Source organism: Crocuta crocuta, unplaced genomic scaffold, assembly GCF_008692635.1.
Source record: "Crocuta crocuta isolate KB4526 unplaced genomic scaffold, BGI_CrCroc_1.0 scaffold310, whole genome shotgun sequence".
In the NCBI taxonomy this organism is placed as follows: domain Eukaryota; kingdom Metazoa; phylum Chordata; class Mammalia; order Carnivora; family Hyaenidae; genus Crocuta; species Crocuta crocuta.
The window spans coordinates 33,776-52,772 of NW_027532609.1; the positions used below are offsets into that span (position 1 = coordinate 33,776).

Consider the following 18,997-nt stretch of genomic DNA (forward strand, 5'->3'; position numbering starts at 1 on the left):
GCGGGAGTTCTGCCTTGGCGGTTGTGGGGAGGAGAGTGGCGGCGCTCCATTCCCTTCTTCTACCAAGCGCTGCACCTCACTTTTTTTGGGTGTGTAAACTCCCCCTGCCAGGGGTGCAGCTAAAGTGGGTCGCGCTCTTTAACCCAGGCCAGGCCTAGTTTCCAAATCCCAGTCCGCGTGCCCCAATGAAATTGCCATAGACACAACCTCGCAAGCGATCCCCTCAGGGCAATTCCAAGCCTCTTGCCTAGCCCTGGGGATGGAGCTAGATCGCTGCTCCTTTCTCCTCCAGGTCGGGTTGGCAAGCAAAGACGGGGGTTTGCCTGAGGGGTGTGCGAGAGAGCAGGAGCTCTCTTGTCTGTGTCTTGTGTCCCGAAACACGAACTCATGGGCAAATCTCCCAGATTTAAGCCCTTCGCCTTCCCTCTAGGGGTCCAGCCAAGCCAGGAAGGCAGATGCCTGGTACGCGCATGGCTCCTCCAGGCCAGCCAGGAGCACAAAGGAGCTGTGGTGCGTGGCTCCTAGAGGGGTCCAGCCAGCCAGGAGCACAAAGGAGTGGTGGCGCGTGGCCTCTCTAGGGGTCCAACCAGCCAGGAGCTCAAAGGAGCGGTTGGCACGCGGCTGCTCCCGGATGAGTTGATGCGCGGGGACCTGGCGCGCAGAGATTTGGGGCGCACTGTCCTGTGCCCGGAGCGGAGGTTTTTCTGTTCCCCAGTGACAGGGACCGTGTCTTGAGTAGTTTTGGACTCTCTCTTTCCCCTCTCACTCCCCGCAGAGGGGGATCGACCCCGTCCCTGTGAGTCTCCAATCCTGGCCCAATTTTATCTTCCCCAGTTTGCACTCACGTTAGAAGGCTTTCTCAGTGTCCTTTTTCTCCCAGTCTCTTGAGTTCTGTAAGGATTCCTATGGCTTCACATCTTTTCCGTGTGAGATATGGGGGCGAATGCAATGCATGGAGCTCCCTACTTCTCCACCATCTTGCCCCTCTCAAAACTCAAAATCTTAAAGGACCAGGCACCATGAAGACCTACAACCCCCTCCTCTGGAGCCCCTCAGTGCTGTGCCTGATGTCCTTTGTCCCAGTAAAACAGTCCCACATCTCCGTGTGGTGTAAGAAAGCTATGGTGCAGCACCTCAAAAAGAAGCAACAATGATATCTGCTGTCTGTGTGTGCCTCTGTCCCCAGTGACAGTCCTATTGCTGATGCCTACAGGGTCTTTTGTCCTTGGAGAGACAATAGACCCTCTTCCAAATGTACTCCAGGAAGGAAAATGTTCTCTCCCAGAGCAACCCAGGAGATCCCTACACCTCACTATGCACTCTAGGGCCAGGACCCTCCTCCCCAGGAGCATGTGCCACAGCTCCACTCCATAAAAAGTTGCTCACCAACATGGATGGAACTTGAAGGTGTTATGCTGAGCGAAATAAATCAGGCAGAGAAGGACAGATACCATATGTTTGTACGTATAAAAGGATCAGGAGGAACTTAATGAAGGACCGTGGGGGAGAAGAAAGGGAAAAAAATAGTGGGAGAGAGGGAGGGAGGCAAACCATGAGAGACTCTTGAATGCTGAGAACAAACTGAGGGCTGATGGGGGTGGGGGGATGGGAAGGGGGTTGATGGGCATGGAGGAGGGCACTTGTTGGGATGAGCACAGGTTGTTATATGGAAACCAACTTGACAATAAACTATGAAAGAAAAAATTTAAATCAGTCATTAACCACTTTTCAAGTTCTCAGTGGCCCCACATGGCGTATGGGTATTGTATTGGACAGTGCTAGTATGGAACATATCCATCATTATGGAAAGGTCTACTGTACAGTGCTGCTTTAGACTTCCTCCCCAGAATAATATTCGTATGCATATATATATATTTAAAATTCATACAATTTCAATGTGTTTGCACCTTGGTATGAAAGGCCCTTACAATACAGGCAAGAGGGAAATGATGGGTGTTGGTAATTAAGTTAAAATCAAAGGTAGTTTCAGTATAAGCCAGGGTCCAAACTTGTGAAAATTTTAGCTTAGAACAGTTTCTGGCTATGTTGCCTGCAGCAGAATAATGAGTCACTTGTTCATTTCAACAGGGGTGGGCTCCGTTTTCCTGTGCCTCATGGGGAGTTCTGTGGTTGTCTGGGCATATGTGGCCACATGGTGATGTGTGCACACTTCAGACAGGGAGAGATCTTCACAGCTGAAGTTTCAGTGAAACTAGATTCACTTCTCTCATTTACTTGCAATCTCTTTAATGGAAGACATTACATGGCTTTCACTTCTATTAGGCTGTGTCCACTCAGTGATCACTTATTGAGAGCTTTCTATGTCCCAGGGATTGTACTATGTGTTGCAGTTATGAAAAATGTTAGAAAAGTTTATAATCCAGCAGAGGAGACAAAGATGAAACCCAGCTAGTCCTAGATAAGGCAAAACACAAATATTAAGTGCTGGCACAGACAAGGTACTAGGAAATTGGAGAAAAAGAAAGATTAAATTTAATTTAGGGGACTAGAGAGGGCTTGAAACAAAGAAATGACATTTGAGAGCAGCCCTACAGAACAGCATGAAATATGCCATTGCTGAGAATTATTCCACATTCACATCCTTGAACGACATCCTTGAATTTAAAATTCTTTGATACAAGTTGTGATTTTTCCCATTCGTTCTTTTCTACTGAACTTTCTGGAGAGTTCCACTCTCACCCCATCTTATTCTCATGGTTCAGCATGCATGTCTAGGTACAATTCCAGGGCCAGAGTTCTCAATCAATTTTTGTCAGTACTCCCTTGTCCTCAGGCCTCTGTTGTTGTCTTGCCCATCTCCCACATTGCCTTGCTGAAATCAAGGTCATTTAGTTTGAGGTCTCTTAACAATACTCCATTCCAACTCAATAGTTCTTTGTCTTTCCCCCCATTCTTTACCCCACCCTCATCCTCCTTAGGGTTGGAAGGGATTCCTTTCCACGAGTAACTCCTTATTCTGTCCTTTTCCTCCTCTTCTAGGACCTAGATCCGGCGTCTTCAATTTTCATTGCCCGTATGACTCTCGTTTTAGAGGCAGATTCAGGTTTTGTAGGGCCTAATGCTTATTCAATCTCCGGAGCCCTCTTCAAGAAAAAGAACTTCTTCTTCATGTCTGAAGTTCAGATTCTATTTTGTTCAGCCCTCTATAACTTGGCACAGAGAAGATGCTCAAAAATTGCTTGTGAAATATATATTTATAGGTTTATTTCTGAAATATAACTAGTTAAAACATTCACATGTATAAAGCTATTTACTAATAATTCAGAGATAAAATAAAGCTTAGATAGATTAAATAACTGGTTTAGAGCATTTTATTTTTCAGAGTCATTAGGTTCTGAACAGGTTGCTCCCCTTTGTCTGAAATCCTTGTCCACGATGACTATGCCCATTAAGGTCCCAAGAGTACTGGGCACTGAAGGAAAAAGCAAGCAGCAAGCTACCCCCGTGTTTAACCCAGCAACAGTGCCAATACAGTATCCTAGTTATTTCTGCCTCAGACCTCAACACTGGAACCTCTTCTCCTCTCTGTCCCAATTCATAATGGTATCTCTAGTGCCAGGACCATGAATCCCCATAGATACAACACTTTATATGCAGAGATATTTCCCCAGGAAAATGGATCATAACTTTTATTAAATTCTCAGGAGGGTCTGTGACTCCCTGAAAGGTTAAGAAGCACTATAATATGATACAATATTTCAGAAGTAAATAAAAAAACTAAAAATATTCCTCATTAAATGGACTAATATCTCCCTGTGTTCTGCATTATGTCATTGAAGGTACCAGTAGACCAGGAACCACTTGTAGATCATGAAGCAAGAAACATTTAGACAATAGAGAAGGTTAGATAACTCTAGTTAAGACTAGTGTAAAAGGAAAATGTAGAGCCCCTTGTTGAAAAGTTATTAAGGACTTCAAAAGGGCTACAGCAGAGCATTAAACCAAACACAAGGTCCTTCTAAGCTAGCAACCCTGTAGAACTACACAGGTTGCACACCCATTGGATGGATACTGCTTCTAATACATATTACTAAGTATACTATTGCCTGTCCAATTATGCTGTATTCCTGCCATGCAGTACTTCATCCACCTAGAATGCGCCACAGATTGTATCAAGTGCTGGGCATTCCAGAGAGGAGCATTCATTCAATAACACTGGGTGTCTACAAAAGGTTTTGTTCTAGATCCTGGGGATACCGCCCTGAGTAAGACATTCGCATTGGGCAGAGGCAATGAACAAGTAAGAAAAATATCAGATGGTGAATAGGTGCTGAGAGAGAGAGAAAAACAACAACATAGGATGATGTGATTATAGTGTGACTGGGTGGCTATTTTAGATTGGGCGGTCAGGGAGGCCCTCTCTGAGATGACATTTGAGCTAAGATTTTACTGAAAATAGGCGAAACCTGCCTCTATGGGAGGTGGAGGGTTTCCTTAAGCTTCGCAAACAGGACAAAAACTCAAGGCAGGAAAGGAAGAGTGAGAAAAGGCCCTGGCAGGAACCCAGGTTACCGACGTGGGGCTAGGATTGGGGTTAGAGTAGCAAAAATGAATGTACGTGGGCCAATTTGCCTCCAACGTTCTGCCCGCCGCCGGCCGTCCGCCACCTCCCGTTAGAGCCCCGCCTGGGTCAGGTGAGTAGGTGGCTCGCGCAGAGCCTAGAGGAGGAGCCGCCCCCGAGGGGCCGGCGCGCGTCCCCAGCCGCGCCAACGTGGCTGGCGCAAGAGGCCGCGCACGTGGCTGGCCCCAGGCTTGGGGGCGGGGGCGCGCAGGGGTCTCCTGCTCCTCCAGGTAATCAAGGCCCTGGGCGCCAGCTGGCCCCAAGCCTCGCTTCTGAGAGCACGAGGAGTGAAGCAAATAGGCTGGGCGGAGGAGGGTTGGGTCATGGCGAGGAGGGGGCGGCCAGGCGGGCCCGCGCGCAGGCCNCAGTTACAAAGAGAGCAGTCACTCAGGCCGCTCGCTACACAGTTGCCGGCCGAGGCCTCGGTGTCCCTAGCCATTTTCAGCCGCCGTCCGTCGCTGGCCTCGGCTGCGGAGAGAGGCGGAGCCGCAAGAGCGCGGTCCCAGGCCGGCCCTGCGGGGCGGGCGCGGCCGTGACGGCGGCCCCGGACCCGGCTCCCCTTTCGCACCCCTCCTGCCGGAGATGAGGGGAAGATGTCCGTGTCAGGGCTCAAGGCGGAGCTGAAGTTCCTGGCGTCCATCTTCGATAAGAACCACGAGCGATTCCGCATCGTCAGCTGGAAGCTGGACGAGCTCCATTGCCAGTTCCTGCTGCCGCCTCCGGCACCGCCCGGCAGCCCGCACTCGCCGCCGCCGCCGCTCACACTCCATTGCAACATCACGGTGAGGCGCCCGGCCTCAGCCCCTCGGAACCAGGCGAGGGCGGAAAGGGGCTCCTTGAGTCCCCGGACAAAGGGGAGTCGGTCCTGTAGAGGCCCCTTGGTTCCCGGGGCTCCGGGCGGGGCGGATCCGCCCCTTTCCCCGCAAGGGGCCCAGCCCAGGCCCAGCCTTCCTGGCCCCAGGCTTGGGTGGGAGGAGGCGGGCAGCACATTTCTCAGCTCTTTCTGTGGGTCTGGGTTTGGGGCTGCTAGTCCCCCTCGGTCCCCGTCTCCGCGCCTCGGGGTGGGAGATCGCGGCGGCCCTTGCCCTCGCCGGGTCGCCATGGCTCCCCACAGCTGGCCTGCTCCCGGACCACGCGAGGTCGGTCGGCTCTGGTTGTTTGAACCCCAGCAAGGAAGGGGGAAGGCCCTCCAGTTTTAACGCCTTACTCTTCAGTCAAATTTCCCTGGTCCTGCTTATTCACCCAGTTATTTTTAAGTTTGTGTTAAGGAAAAACTGATACTGAAAACTGATGGATTTGAGGAGAAAAAGTTTAGAATGCAGCTTCTGGTACTGTTTGAACTATCCCCTTCCTGCTGGCCTGGGTCCGCGCGTACGTGTTTTCGAAAGGTGCTTTGTATCTGGATTCGGCAGGTGGTGGTATCCGTATTTGCTTACATTGCCACCCCCACCCCCACCCCCGTGTGTAAGTATTGAAAGTTATTTGTGGCCAAAAGGTGTTTGCCCAAGGCGTCTGCCCAGAAAGATTATTTTATGTCACAAAGCCAAAAAGACGATTTAAAGCTCACTCTTTCGTTTAAGTTGGAAGCTTGTTAGAAACTCGGGACTCTCTTGGTAAGATAATTGAAGTGTTTAATAAGTTTTTTTCGTGATAGTGTGTGATGGAACTCTTCGTGGTGAAATTGTTTTAGGGTATTGTTCCAAACTGCAGAATATAGTCCTTATAACAGGAGTCAAGGTGTTGGTTTCATGTTTTTTCAAAACAAGTCTGGTGTCTTTGACCCCTTTTGGTGAAGCTCACTGCCTAAAGTGTGCATGGTACTCGAGAGTTTGGAAAGACCGTAAAGTTATAATTGACCTTAAAATAATTTTCAGAATATCTGGGGGAGTAGTGTGTAATTTTGAAAGAAAAATACAAGTGCTGTACTGAGGAGAGAAGCCATCTATTGAACATACAGGTGTTCTAGGCACTGACTGAGTTTGCAAAACTGGATGGAGCATTCCCTGCTTTCAGAACTAAATCTTGGGGGAAGAGTTTTCTAAAACAAAGTGTTAACAGGTTCTGTGGTGTCCTTATGAAAGCCAAAGAGAGCAATTAATTTGAATTTAGTGGTGGGGTGGTACTTCAGAGAAGGCTTTGGTGAGAGGCCGCAGTGGAGATGGACTATCACAGGTGAGTTGAATCTTGGAGTGGAAGTGCATTTTAAGCAGAGGATAATGCTATTCCAAAACACCAAAGCTTGAGAAAATGTGTTTTGCTTGGGAGTATACAAACTATGGGGATATACGCTAGTAAAGGAGAAGATTTTCCAAGGATGGGGAATAGGAAGGACCATGAAGGAGACTGGCCTGCGTGGTGATTATTCTAGTTGAAGTTGGGATATGACCGGGAAAAGGTAGGGCTGGTTTGCATGATAGAATACTGAACTTGTAGGCTGTGGGGAGCTACTAAATTACTGAGGTAATAAATTGGAAAAATGTGTTTCCCATCCAACATTAGGGGTGGTTCACTACAGGTTTAATTAGTGTGTGGTATTAGGAAATGTGTATGTATGGTTTAGGTTATCTTAATGGCTTGTAGGGTGGTGGTACTGCTGTGCTGGCATTTAGTGCCAGGGGTTCAGAGATGCCAGATGTCTTATAATGTTCAGGCAGTCTGCTGCAACAAAGAATTATTCCTCTTCAAATGTCAGCAGTGCCTCTATTGAGAATCATATAGGAGGCTGATAGGAGTAAGCTGCACACAAAGTACTGAGTGAAGACCTGGATTAGGAAATGGAGCAAGGGTTGAAGGACAGACACCTAGTGAAAGGAGGATTTGGTTGGGACTGGTATAATAGTACCATAGTAAAAACTACTCAAAATTATGACCTATTATCCCAAGAAAATTATGATGGTAGCTCAGTGTATATGAATGTGTATTAACTTTTTGTGGAGAAACATCAGACATAAACAAGTTGAATAGTGTGGAGAAGTCCATGTACTCAGCCTCAACAATGATAGACTTTTGGCCAATCTTCTTTCATCTGTACCCCACCTTAGATTATTCTGAAGCAGGTTCTTGACCTGTCACTTAATCTGTAAATAATTCAATGAGTACCTCTAAAAAGATAAAGACCCTTTAAGCATAGGTAAGTGTTTTTGATAAAATCTACATGGCTTGCTTGTGTCCATACCATTCTTGGAGGGAAAGAGCAAAGAAAAATGGAGTTGGACTTCAAATGCCAGGACCTGTCTGCTGTGTTTGTAAATTAATATTATCTACAAGGTTATATCTCTTAAAAAAAAAAAAAAAAGGTAATGAGTTTGACCTATTCTTTAATTTTTCCTCTTATTTTCTCTTATTCCCAAATATTTATTGAGCTCTTCTATATACCAGGCCATCTTTTACATTGCCCACCAAGAAGCATGCTTATATAGTTTCTTTAACATTTGAGTAAGCAGTACCTCACCAGTTGTTTTCCTTTCCCTCATGCATGTCAATTTCTGAATAATACTTTAAACATACTGTGGCACCTTTTTCTTTCAGGCTTCTGCATCAGTTTTTCCCAGACAGAATGTGCCCCTTACCCCACTCCAGTCTCTTTTTCCATGTCTGACCATCCCTCAAAGTTCTTCAAGGAATTCATATTCAGTTTATGTTAGTGTTTATTCCCCTTAGTTCCTTCTATAGACCTTGCTATTACTGCTTTGGTTATGTTTTCTTTTCTTTCTTCTTTTTTTAATTTTTTTTACATTTTTAAAAATGTTTATTTTTGAGAGGGAGGGAGACACAATATCTGAAGCAGGTTTCAGGCTCCGAGCTGTCAGGACAGAGCCTGATGTGGGGCTCTAACCCATGAATTGTGACCTGAGCCAAAGTCGGATTCCCAACCAACTGAGCCACCCAAGGACCCCATGTTTTCTTATATTCTGTTTATGATAGTTTTAGATAATTGTCTTTTTTTTGGTCTTTTTTTATGATGGCAGAGAAGTATAGTCTATAATTATGCTTTTCACCTTCCACTCTGTAAATGCTCAGTACATATTTGTCCTGTTGGCTACAAGGCCACCATTTTAGTTATATTCTGTTTGAATAAAAGTCTTAACTATTGTGTAAGTTAGCTGCCAAGAGTTTGTCAAAAGTGCAGGTATAACATCAAGAAATATTTGTTTAACAACATTTTTTAATGTTTTATTTATTTTTGAGAGAGAAATAGAGACAGCATGAGCAGGGGAGGGTCAGAGAGAGAGGGAGACACAGAACCCGAAGACAGGCTCCAGGCTCTGAGCTAGCTGTCAGCACAGAGTCCAACGTGGGGCTTGAACCCACGAACTGTGAGATCGTGACCTGGGCTGAAGTCGGATGCTCAACCGACTGAGCCACCCAGGCGCCCCACATCAAGAAATATTTAAATATTTAGGGGCACCTGAGTGGCTCAGTCAGTTGAGTGTCCAGCTCTTAATTTCAGCTCAGCTTGTGGTCCCATGGTCCTTGATCGAGCCCCCACATTGGGCTCTGCACTGAGTGTGGAGCCTGCTTGGGATTCTCTTCTCCTCTGCCCTCTCCTCTGCTTGCTGTAGCTCTCTGTCTCCTTAAAATTATTTTTAATTAAAATTTTAAACATTTAAAAGGTCACTTGATAAGAAATCTGTAATTTAACTTAATATGAATGACAGGTTTAAGAAGTAAAAAACAAAACATAGATGTTTTACTCCTAAGCCAAGGGAATTAAACTAAATCTTTTTCTGTTAGATAAGTCTGTCCTAATCTTAAATATGAAGGGAAAGAATGCTATTTTCAACTTCAAGGAGTCTTCCTCAATGTTTTCTGTGAACTCCTGATAGGAAGGAGTGCCGTTCAAACATCTAATAGCCAGTTACACTAACATCCAGTTAGGCTCACACTTAAAAGCAAAGCAGCTAATTTTAATAACCTGTGTGGCCTAATTGGGAGCTAGTACATGGCTTTCTTTTAGTCCTTTTGAAATATTTGACAACTCCATCACTCCTTTTATGGACTTCTTGGCATCTGGTAACTCTTGGTAGGAAATCACTATTTCAGAGTGAAAAATCCCCCCCAGAATGTAAATTAGCTGGTAAACAAATAAAATATCATACTTTTATTGTTTGGATAGCATAAACCATTACTCTTTCTGTGTGAGTGACTATTTGCCAGTGATAAAATGTGTGGTAGCACATTTTTTTTTTTTTTTTGCTAATTACATTTCTATTCATCATTGTGAAAAATTCCCTTTCCCTTCCCCCACAGCAAGCAAGACACTAAAATAACAAATGTTAAGTTTGGGAGTTTAGGTGAGAGAAAAAGGTTTAGTTTATACTTAGTAGCTGGGACCTTAAGCATATCACTTCTTGTGTTTTTCTGTAAAGTAGATAATACTTTTTGCCTTGCATGAAAGCTTATATATGAAAGCTCTTTATCAAGAATAATGTCCTCTATGGGGCGCCTGGGTGGCTTAGTCGGTTAAGCGTCCGACTTTCGCTTAGGTCATGATCTCGCGGTTCGTGGGTTCGAGCCCCGTGTCGGGCTCTGTGCTGACTGCCAGCTCAGAGCCTGGAGCGTGTTTCAGAGTCTGTGACTCCCTCTCTCTCTGACCCTCCCCTGCTCGCGCTGTCTCTCTCTCTACTAGAAATAAATAAAACATTAAAAAAAAAAATAATGTCCTCTACAAATATGAAATTGGCTGAATAACATTTTATTTTGGAAAATGCTTTCTAACAGCTTTACATGGGAAATAAATCAGTGCTGTTAATTTCTTAATTTTTTATGTTTCTAGTCTTTACACTGATTAAAAAGTAGCCCCACCAAGGTTATACAAAGGAAATCATGAACAGTGTGGTTAAAGTGCCAAAGTCTTTTTCTTTGGTCTGCACTCCTGTGACAGATCACTTTTCCAAATTGAACTCCTGGAGAATCATTTGGAAATAGCGTAACCATCATGTTGAACACCTAAGTGGTATTTCAGGTTAGAGAAATCATTGTTTTCATTCATCTGACCAATTTATAATATAGAGTCAAATTCCTGGTCATTATCTATCTATCCTCCCTTATCCCCATTTTTATGCCCTTCCTTGAAAAACCAGATACATAAAGAGGAGACTTAGGTTTCCATTTTATGAATGGTGTATCCCTTAGTAGCTTGATTTTTTTTGTTTGTTAAACTTCCTTAGACCTGAAAAAGGATAGTATTAGATAAATGTCAGCTTGTTGAGGGGTTGGGAATTGAATTGAAACAGTCACTGCTAAATGTAAAGCATTACTGGAGAGCCAGAGTGATAAACCAGAGTCCCCTTTTCCAAGGCTATTTTAACAGTGTTCTGTGTTCTCTTCTAAAAGACTATTCTGAAAGACAAAGCAGATTCAGGAGCAAGGAAACAGTTCAGTGGTTCTGCAGATTGGGTGGCTTATTTTCTCTGCCTCAGTTTATTTACAGTGATGTTTTGATTAGCTGTAGTTTGCTACTCAAAACACTTAAGTATTTTTCAGATCACAGGATATGTGTGTATTTTTCTTTCACCAAGCAGTAGATTTTTCACTGTGCTTTTGTGGGCTCCAATCATGTTGCTTAGTTGTATACTTGTAAAATTATTAGCATGGAGCAATTTCTTTCTTTTGGTAGCTTTTTATTATTTTTTTAATGTCAGAGCAGTTAGATTTTTATTAGGGTACCATATGGTAATTCTGTCAGCTTTGTTCTCCACCCCACACTTATGAACAACAGAGTGTGAAAGTAGTGTGTCCCATAACTGGTTTCTGGAAGAATTACAACTGTTATACCTCTGAACTTTCAATAGAAAGTTTTGTGGATTAGCGTTCAAAAGTTATGAAGTCCTTAGAGATGGCCGTGTTCTATTATTTGGAAAGATAGCAGTAACTGAGCAGTCTAGAAGGCAGTTTTGCTGGCCGGTGCTTACGTAGAGCCACGTTTTGGTCTCTTAGTGGATTTACATATAAAGTAGACACAGAAAGTTATTTCTGAATTAGACATAATTTTCATAAGCAGTGACCGGCCAAGAGGTTGGTTTGATTAACCCTGAGTTGTGTTGCTTCAGATAAGATAATGTAACATTTTATGTTGGTAATGGTAGTGGTGATGAACTTGTTTGAAAATTTGTTCCCTTCTTGTTACCTTTATGGTGGTGGTCACAGACAACTTCATCCTTCAAGCTTGGTACAACTAATAGCAGAACAAGAGGAAAAACGGTCCTGAATGAATAGATGCCTAGATAATTGTTCTGTTTATTTAAGTCCAAAATTTCATAACTATGGTGAAAAAGTGCTGTTAGAAGCACTTAAACATACAATGTAAGTATAACTGCTTGAACTTACATTGAGATTTTTGAGCACCATCCAGTGCTTAAAATTGGTACATTGTGGGTTATTTTAAAGAGAAATAGTAAGGAAACTATCTTTTTAAGATAGATACAATGCTTTGTTGTTGTAAAAATTAAAATACGTTTTTTTATTTTGAGAGAGAGAGAGAAATGTGAGCAGGAGTGGGCATGTGGGTCAGAGAGGCAGAGAGAGGGAGAGAGAGAGAATCCCAAGGATTCTGTACTGTCAGCATGGAGTCTGACTCAAGGCTTGAACTCATTGGAACCATGAGATCATGACCTGAGCCAAAACCAGGATTCAGACATTTAACTGACTAAGCCACCCAGGCATCCAGAAGTAGATTGTCTTTTAAATATTACACTGAGCAAACCTTGAACATGATGCAAAGTTTGTGTACTGTTTCCAGAGGTAGTGGTAGTGGGTATTTTATAATGTAGAAAACAGGACATTCTTATTGTAAGAAATCTAGAAACCAGATCAGCAAAAATGGAAAAAAAATCACTTGTAATTTTATCACTCAGAAGACAGTACTGTCAAATTTTTAATATTTATCTTGTCTTTTTTTTCCTATGCTTATATAGACTTCCTCACCCTAAATGTCAGATTGTTTTGTAATCTGTTTTTTTACTTGACAGAATTGTAGATCTGTATCATAAGTTATTGCTCTATAATGTTCTCCATTATCATGTGGTGTTCTGTTGTAGGACTAAAACATTGAATTTGTCATGATTCCTGGTATTGGACATATAGGTGATTTCTATTTTTTCTATTTTAAGTAATGTTTTGGAGATAAATAGCTAGAGCTAAATCTTTGTGCATGTAGGACATTACCCTATGAAAACTTTCCTAGAAGTGATGGCTTTCCATTCTTACTGATTTCTGGAGCTGTAACAAATTATATTGTATAGGAATTTTTTCCCCTTCCAGGTAGAAGCTTTTACTTAACAGACTGGTAAAAATGTTAGCAAGTGTGTAGTCTCAAGTCATGGCAAAAAATACAAGTATCTATGACCTTCTAGAAGACCATTTGGTTTATATAAACCCTTTTTGTTTTGGTAAGGTAAATGCTGGCTATCCCAGGCTGGCCAACATTGTCCTTATGACTCCAAATCTCCCAGAAAGAGAATTTTAGCCCCCCAAAAGACCTAGATTTGCCTGGTTAAGCCCATCTGACTGCTAATCACTGGGAGTGGAATAGGCTCATTAGAGACCTGTGACCAAGTTTGGGGTCAAGGGAGAGAGGTAGGACGATGGGAAGCAGTTAGGAAAACTAGCTCTAGTGGAACCACATAGGTTAATATAGAATGGTGAAGGGATGTTTCTTCCAAAGAAGACATTCTGGGCTAGATAGGAGGTGTGGAGAAGGCAGCTATTCTTTTTGGAGTCAAGATTTCTTTATACTATTTAAAAGTATACTGAGGAACCAAGGAACCTTTGTTTATGTTGGTTGTATGTCAGTATTTATCATTAGAAATTAAAACAGAAATGTTTAAAATATCATTGAAATAAACCCATTACATGTTAATAAAAATATTAGGAAAAATGGCTATATTTTCTATGCCAAAATGTTTTAGTGAAAATAGTGGCATAAGTTTACATTTCTAATAAATGTCTTTGATGACTGGCCTGTCATTTGTTTCTACATTCAGTCAGTGTTTTGACTGAAGTATCATGAAGAAAATTCAGCCTCACACAGATACTTGGTTGGAAAAAAATAGAAATATTTTAGTAGCCATTTAAATAACTGTAGATAATTCTTTTTGGATGCTTCACCAAAATTAGGTTCTTCTTGAACTGTGCATGGATGGATCTTCTACCCTTGCATGGTATTTCTTTTCAAATTTTTATTTAAATTCTAGTTAGTTAACATATAGTGTAATAATGACTTCAGGAGTAGAATTTTCATCACCTACGTATAATACCCAGTGCTCATCACCACAAGTGCCCTCCTTAATGCCCATCACCCATTTAGCCCATCCCCCACCTCCTTGCATGATTTATAACCTACATTGGTTGTTTGGAAAATATGTTCGCTGGAATCTTCTAATTGTTATGTTTATTATATAATGTGAAAGCATTATATTAAGATCACCATCAGTCTCCTCAGAATACCCTTGGAAAGCTTTCCAGCTCATGGTGGTAGATACAGGTTTTCAAAAATTCTAATTTTTGCTTGAAAGCTTGAATTTTATTATTGGCAGTAACAAATACTGTCCTTTATTTTCCTTGAATGACACACACTCCTTTTTTTATTTTTGAGAAAATATATGTCAAAAACCCAAGTTGAAATAACCATTGTCTGTCAGTCAGTCATCCTTTCAAGTAAAATTGGTGTTTCATTAAAGTGGTTAGTTTACTTCACAACTCAGTCACATAAATGCTGTTTCTCAAGTATTCTGTAGGAGTTCTTGTATGTGCATTCCATTTCATCAGTAGCCATATTAAAAAGACCTATGTAAGGATTTGAGGTTTAGTAAAATAACTTTACTTCTTCACAGATATTCTTAAGTAAAACACCTTTTTCTTTGTCCTTTAAACATCTTGAATACGTAGTTGTGAAGAATACCATGACTATAAGTATAGTATGGTAATCACTGCCTTTATTTGTGCTAAGGTTCCAGCAGTTTTATGCACCACTGTATGTATGCATACATACATACACTTTAGTGCAAGTGTCAATACATTGAAAAAGGCAGTTCAAATTCTTGTAGAACTAGTTTGAACCTTGGGGTTCAAGGGCCCTTCTTTGAAAATTGTTGATATAGTTGCTTAGATCTACTATATATCCTACCTTCTCATGTACAGGAATGGAAAAACATGTCTTAGATAGCAACTGATCTCGGTAATTTTTTGTTGTTGCAGTTCTCATAATATGGTTTTAAGGTGTTTCAGTTCTGAGCAACAGTTCATATACTTTATTTTGCTCGTGCAGAAGTAATCTACACAGTGAAGTTCTAAATCTAGGTTTTTGTATTGGTGTTGATGTTGATACTGTTTTTAAGGCTGCAAATATAAAACTAACTTGGCTGAAGAATTTGAAGAAAATGCAATACTCAATAATAAGTAGTTTTCAGGGGCGCTTAGGTGGCTCAGTCAGTTAAGCAACCAACTTCGGCTCAGGTTATGATCTCACGGTTCATGGGTTTGAGCCCCACGTCGGGCTCTATGCTGACAGAGCCTGGAGCCTGTTTCAGATTCTGTGTCTCCCTCTCTCTCTGACCCTCCACTGACTCATGCTGTCTCTCTCAGAAATAAATTTTAAAAACATAATAATTAGTTTTCTTTAAGAATAGGATTAATTTTGAAGACCAATTTTCTTTTTGTATGTGAAGAGATTTGGGACACAATGAGAATTAGAGGAATGGGAATACAAGATAAACCATTAGTAAAGAGATAACAATGATGCCCTTCTATAGTACAATTTTTTGTTCTTCAAAGGGTATTTAGTAAAATGCTTTAATAATACTCCGTTCCGTTTAGCTTGAACTATACTGTAATTGAGATTATAGTTCTTAAAGCAATGCTGCTTTAATCTTGTTCTGCAAAATTGTTTTTCCATGACTAGAATCTAATTGTTCTGTCGCTAGTATCTAATATTAATGACTTTCCCTAATTTGCAGTAGAAAACAGTATAAATGAACAGAGTAAATATCTATTAGTAGGTGAAAGTATGTAATGGTATGTTCATTAACTTTTAAAAGTCAACATATGTAACTGCTTTTAAAAATATGTAACTAGCATTTCTTGATCATTCTTGATAGTATTCAGTTTGTGATGGAATAAAATATTGGAATTTTATGGAACTTGAATCAGTTATATATTGCTCTGTAATAAATGTAGCAGCCTGAAACACCAAAAATTATCTCAGTTTCTGTGGGTCAGGAATCTGATTATGGCTTATCAGGGTTCCCTGGCTCCGAGTCTCTCACAAGAAAGTAAAGGGGTCAACTAGTGCTGCAGTGCTCTCAAAGTGAGACTGAGAGAGAATCTGTCTCCAATCTCATTCATATAATTTTTGGTAAGGTTAATCTTACAGCCCCCAGGTCTGAGGGCCACAGTTTCTAGCTGGCAGTTGGTCAGAAGTCTCTCTCAAACTCTTGCCATGTGGTTGTGGGACTCTCAATAGGGAGATGGCTTCAGTCAGAGAGAATAAATAAAGAGAGCAGGAGAGGATAAGCAACACAGAAGTTCTCATCTTTTGGAAACCTAATCCTAGAGGTGACATCCCATTATTTGATGTACTGTTTGCTAAAAGTGAGTCATTAGGTCTAGGAGAGGGAATTACCAGGTTAGGATTATTGGGACCATTTCAGAGGTTGCTCACTACAGGTGTTCAAGAACATTATTGACCTCTGAGCTGTGGCACACACACAGTGGCTGGACAAGGAGAATGTCTGTCTCAAAAGCCCATCTTCTAATGGCAAGTGAAAACTGTATTTGTTCTGACTTCTTATACTGGCTATATTTAAGAAATAATCTTAACCTAATTTAAGAAATTTATTGTTCCTTTGGAAACCACATCCCTCCCTATATTCTGAGAAGGGATGAAAATTATTAGGAAAAAGGCAAAATTAAGTGGGATTTTTTTTTTTTGGGCCAATTTTCTAATGGAAAAAAATCTCAAGGTAACTTCTATAACTCTTCAGTGAGTATAGTGAGTAGAAGTTTTAAAAAGCATTTTAACATCTATATGGATTTAAAAACATGTGCTTAGATTTACTCCTTTGCTTTACCTTTAAAAATGGAGCTAGATCTCATCTAGATTAAGTTTAGAAATGTAGCACCTTGGTGGCTCATTCAGCTAAGTGTCTGGCTCAGGTCATGATCTCCTGGTTCTGGGTTCAGGCCCTGTGTTGGGCTCTGTGCTGACAGGTTAGGGCCTGGAGCCTGCTTCAGATTTTGTGTCTCCCTTTCTCTCTTCCCTTCCCCTGTTCATGCTCTGTCTTTCAAAACTAAATAAATGTTAAAAAATTTTTAAACATTTTTAAATGTAGCTTTCTTATTAAAAGGCAAAAGTATGATTTAAATTTATAGATTATACTTCAAGGTTGTGAGTTTTTTCCGTTTAAAACAATTTTTTTTTTTTTTTTTTTTTTTTTTTTTTGCTTTTTGAGGGATTTTTTTATGATTCAAGATTTTAAAGCCCTTAAAAAATGTCAAACCTGGAGAATCCAGGCTATGATTGACCTTTCTTCGTAAGGGAAGCAAGTCCATCTTCCTGGTGCTTGAGTACCTTTTCTTTTCAGCTTTTGATAAAACATAACTTTTGCATAATCTTCTCTAGTTTAAATGCTACCGCTTACTGGGTAAAATACTCTTTTTATTTGATTTTGAATTTATAGATTATGTAACATGGAGCAGGCAACAACACCACTTTGTGTTAAAAAAAAATCCATAAAAAGAAACTTCTCCAAACATAGGTGTTAATGTGTTTCTTTTCTTCTTCCTGTTATATTTTACTTAAATCCATGGTCATCATGCTATTTGGTGGGTGGTGAGGTGTATTTGCATATTCAGGTTAGTCGGTATGAAAATGTGTTTAACATGGGCGTCTCTGTAACAGGAATCTTACCCATCTTCTTCACCAATATGGTTTGTGGACTCTGATGACCCAAATCTGACATCAGTGCTGGAACGTCTAGAAGACACTAAGAACAACAATTCGGTGAGAAAATAAGCCAAGCTACTTTTTTTTTTCCCTCAAGAACATTATATATAGAACTTAAGTGTTAAGAGATATTATGACATAGAAAAGTCTGATTAATGATTATTTGGTAATCGTAAAGGAGCTGAAGACCAGTTTTGTCTGTCTGTTTTTTGGCCTTCAAATTCTATTTACTAACTGATTTATCTTTTTTATTCCCCATAAGTTAAGCTTAAATTTAGATGAGGAATTAGGTGGTCTCTTTTCAATGAATTCTGATTATTAAACCAACCAAGCATTTTTGGTAGGGACCACTTGCCAAGGTAAAAAGTAGAAAAAGGGAAAAAGAACTGAGGTGGATGTGAGGGGAAATCATGCTAGAATGACATCAGTGTTAGTGTTAGGGAATTGCTTTCTCTGTCAGGAGTCTGTAACTGCAGTAAAAGCCATAGGTATACAAAGAAAAAGTGTGTTTGTTTTTCGTTTCTTTAATGTACCAAGAAATGTAACTTTCTATTTTACAAAAAAAATTGTTTTTTTACTATAAAACTAAGCAACTATTGTACGAGAACTTAGTAAATAAAGGGAAATAAAAATTCCTTACAATATTTTTTCCTGATATAACCACTGTTGACATGATAGCTGTTTCTATTTTTTCTCTTGCTAGTAAAATACGTAGACTCTAGTATGTTTAAGTCATATTCTATGCAGTTTTATATCCTTTTTTAAAATTAACATGGAATGAAAGACTTGACTACTGTGTTTTTAGATGGGTAGACTCCATATTATTAATATGTCAGTTATCTCCATAGCTTCATGTTAATTTATAAATTGAATGCAATTAGTCCCAATAGTCTTATTTTTGGACCTTGACAAAATGACTCGAAAGTTTGTTTTAAAGAGTAAATAATAAAAAAAAAAGTTGAAAAAAGTAATGAGATTTGTCCAAAATATATTAAATAAAAGTATTGTATACTGTCACTGGATTGGACAAAGACAATAGAAGTTTAGAAACAGTCATGCAATTGATAATTCAGAATAAGTTAAAATGAGTTAAAATAATAAGGAAAGGGTAGATTATTCTATAAATACTGAGAGAACTGACCATTGGGAAATCTTAACCTTAGATTTTTGTCAAAATGAGTTATAGGTAGTTTAAACACTTTATTCTTAAAATTAACAGTAGAAGAATGTCAGTTTGAAGAGTATTTTAAAAGTAGGCTGGGGGCGCCTGGGTGGCTCAGTGAGTTTAGCCTCAGACTCTTGGTTTTGGCTCAGGTCATGAACTTCTGGCTTGCAACTTTGAGCCCCACATCTGGCTCTGTGCTGACAGTGTGGAGCCTGCTTGGAATTCTCTCTCTCTGCCCCTCCCCTGCTCATTCTGTCTCTCAAAATAAACAAACTTAAAAACATTAAAAAAACCAAAAAAACAAAAA

The 18,997-nt window shown here is 40.7% G+C and overlaps 1 protein-coding gene across 2 annotated transcripts in view; it reads left to right on the forward strand.

Moving 5' to 3' along the window:
- The first annotated feature begins 4,953 nt into the window (after positions 1 to 4,953).
- UBE2Q2 (ubiquitin conjugating enzyme E2 Q2) overlaps positions 4,954 to 18,997 on the forward strand; it is a 62,679-nt gene continuing 48,635 nt past the window's right edge. For both annotated transcript variants that reach the window (XM_077780471.1, XM_077780472.1), the window contains exons 1-2: positions 4,954 to 5,364; positions 17,481 to 17,582. In XM_077780471.1, coding sequence (XP_077636597.1) covers positions 5,176 to 5,364; positions 17,481 to 17,582 — 291 coding nt within the window. In that variant the 5' untranslated portion in view covers positions 4,954 to 5,175. The remainder of the gene's footprint in view (positions 5,365 to 17,480; positions 17,583 to 18,997) is intronic.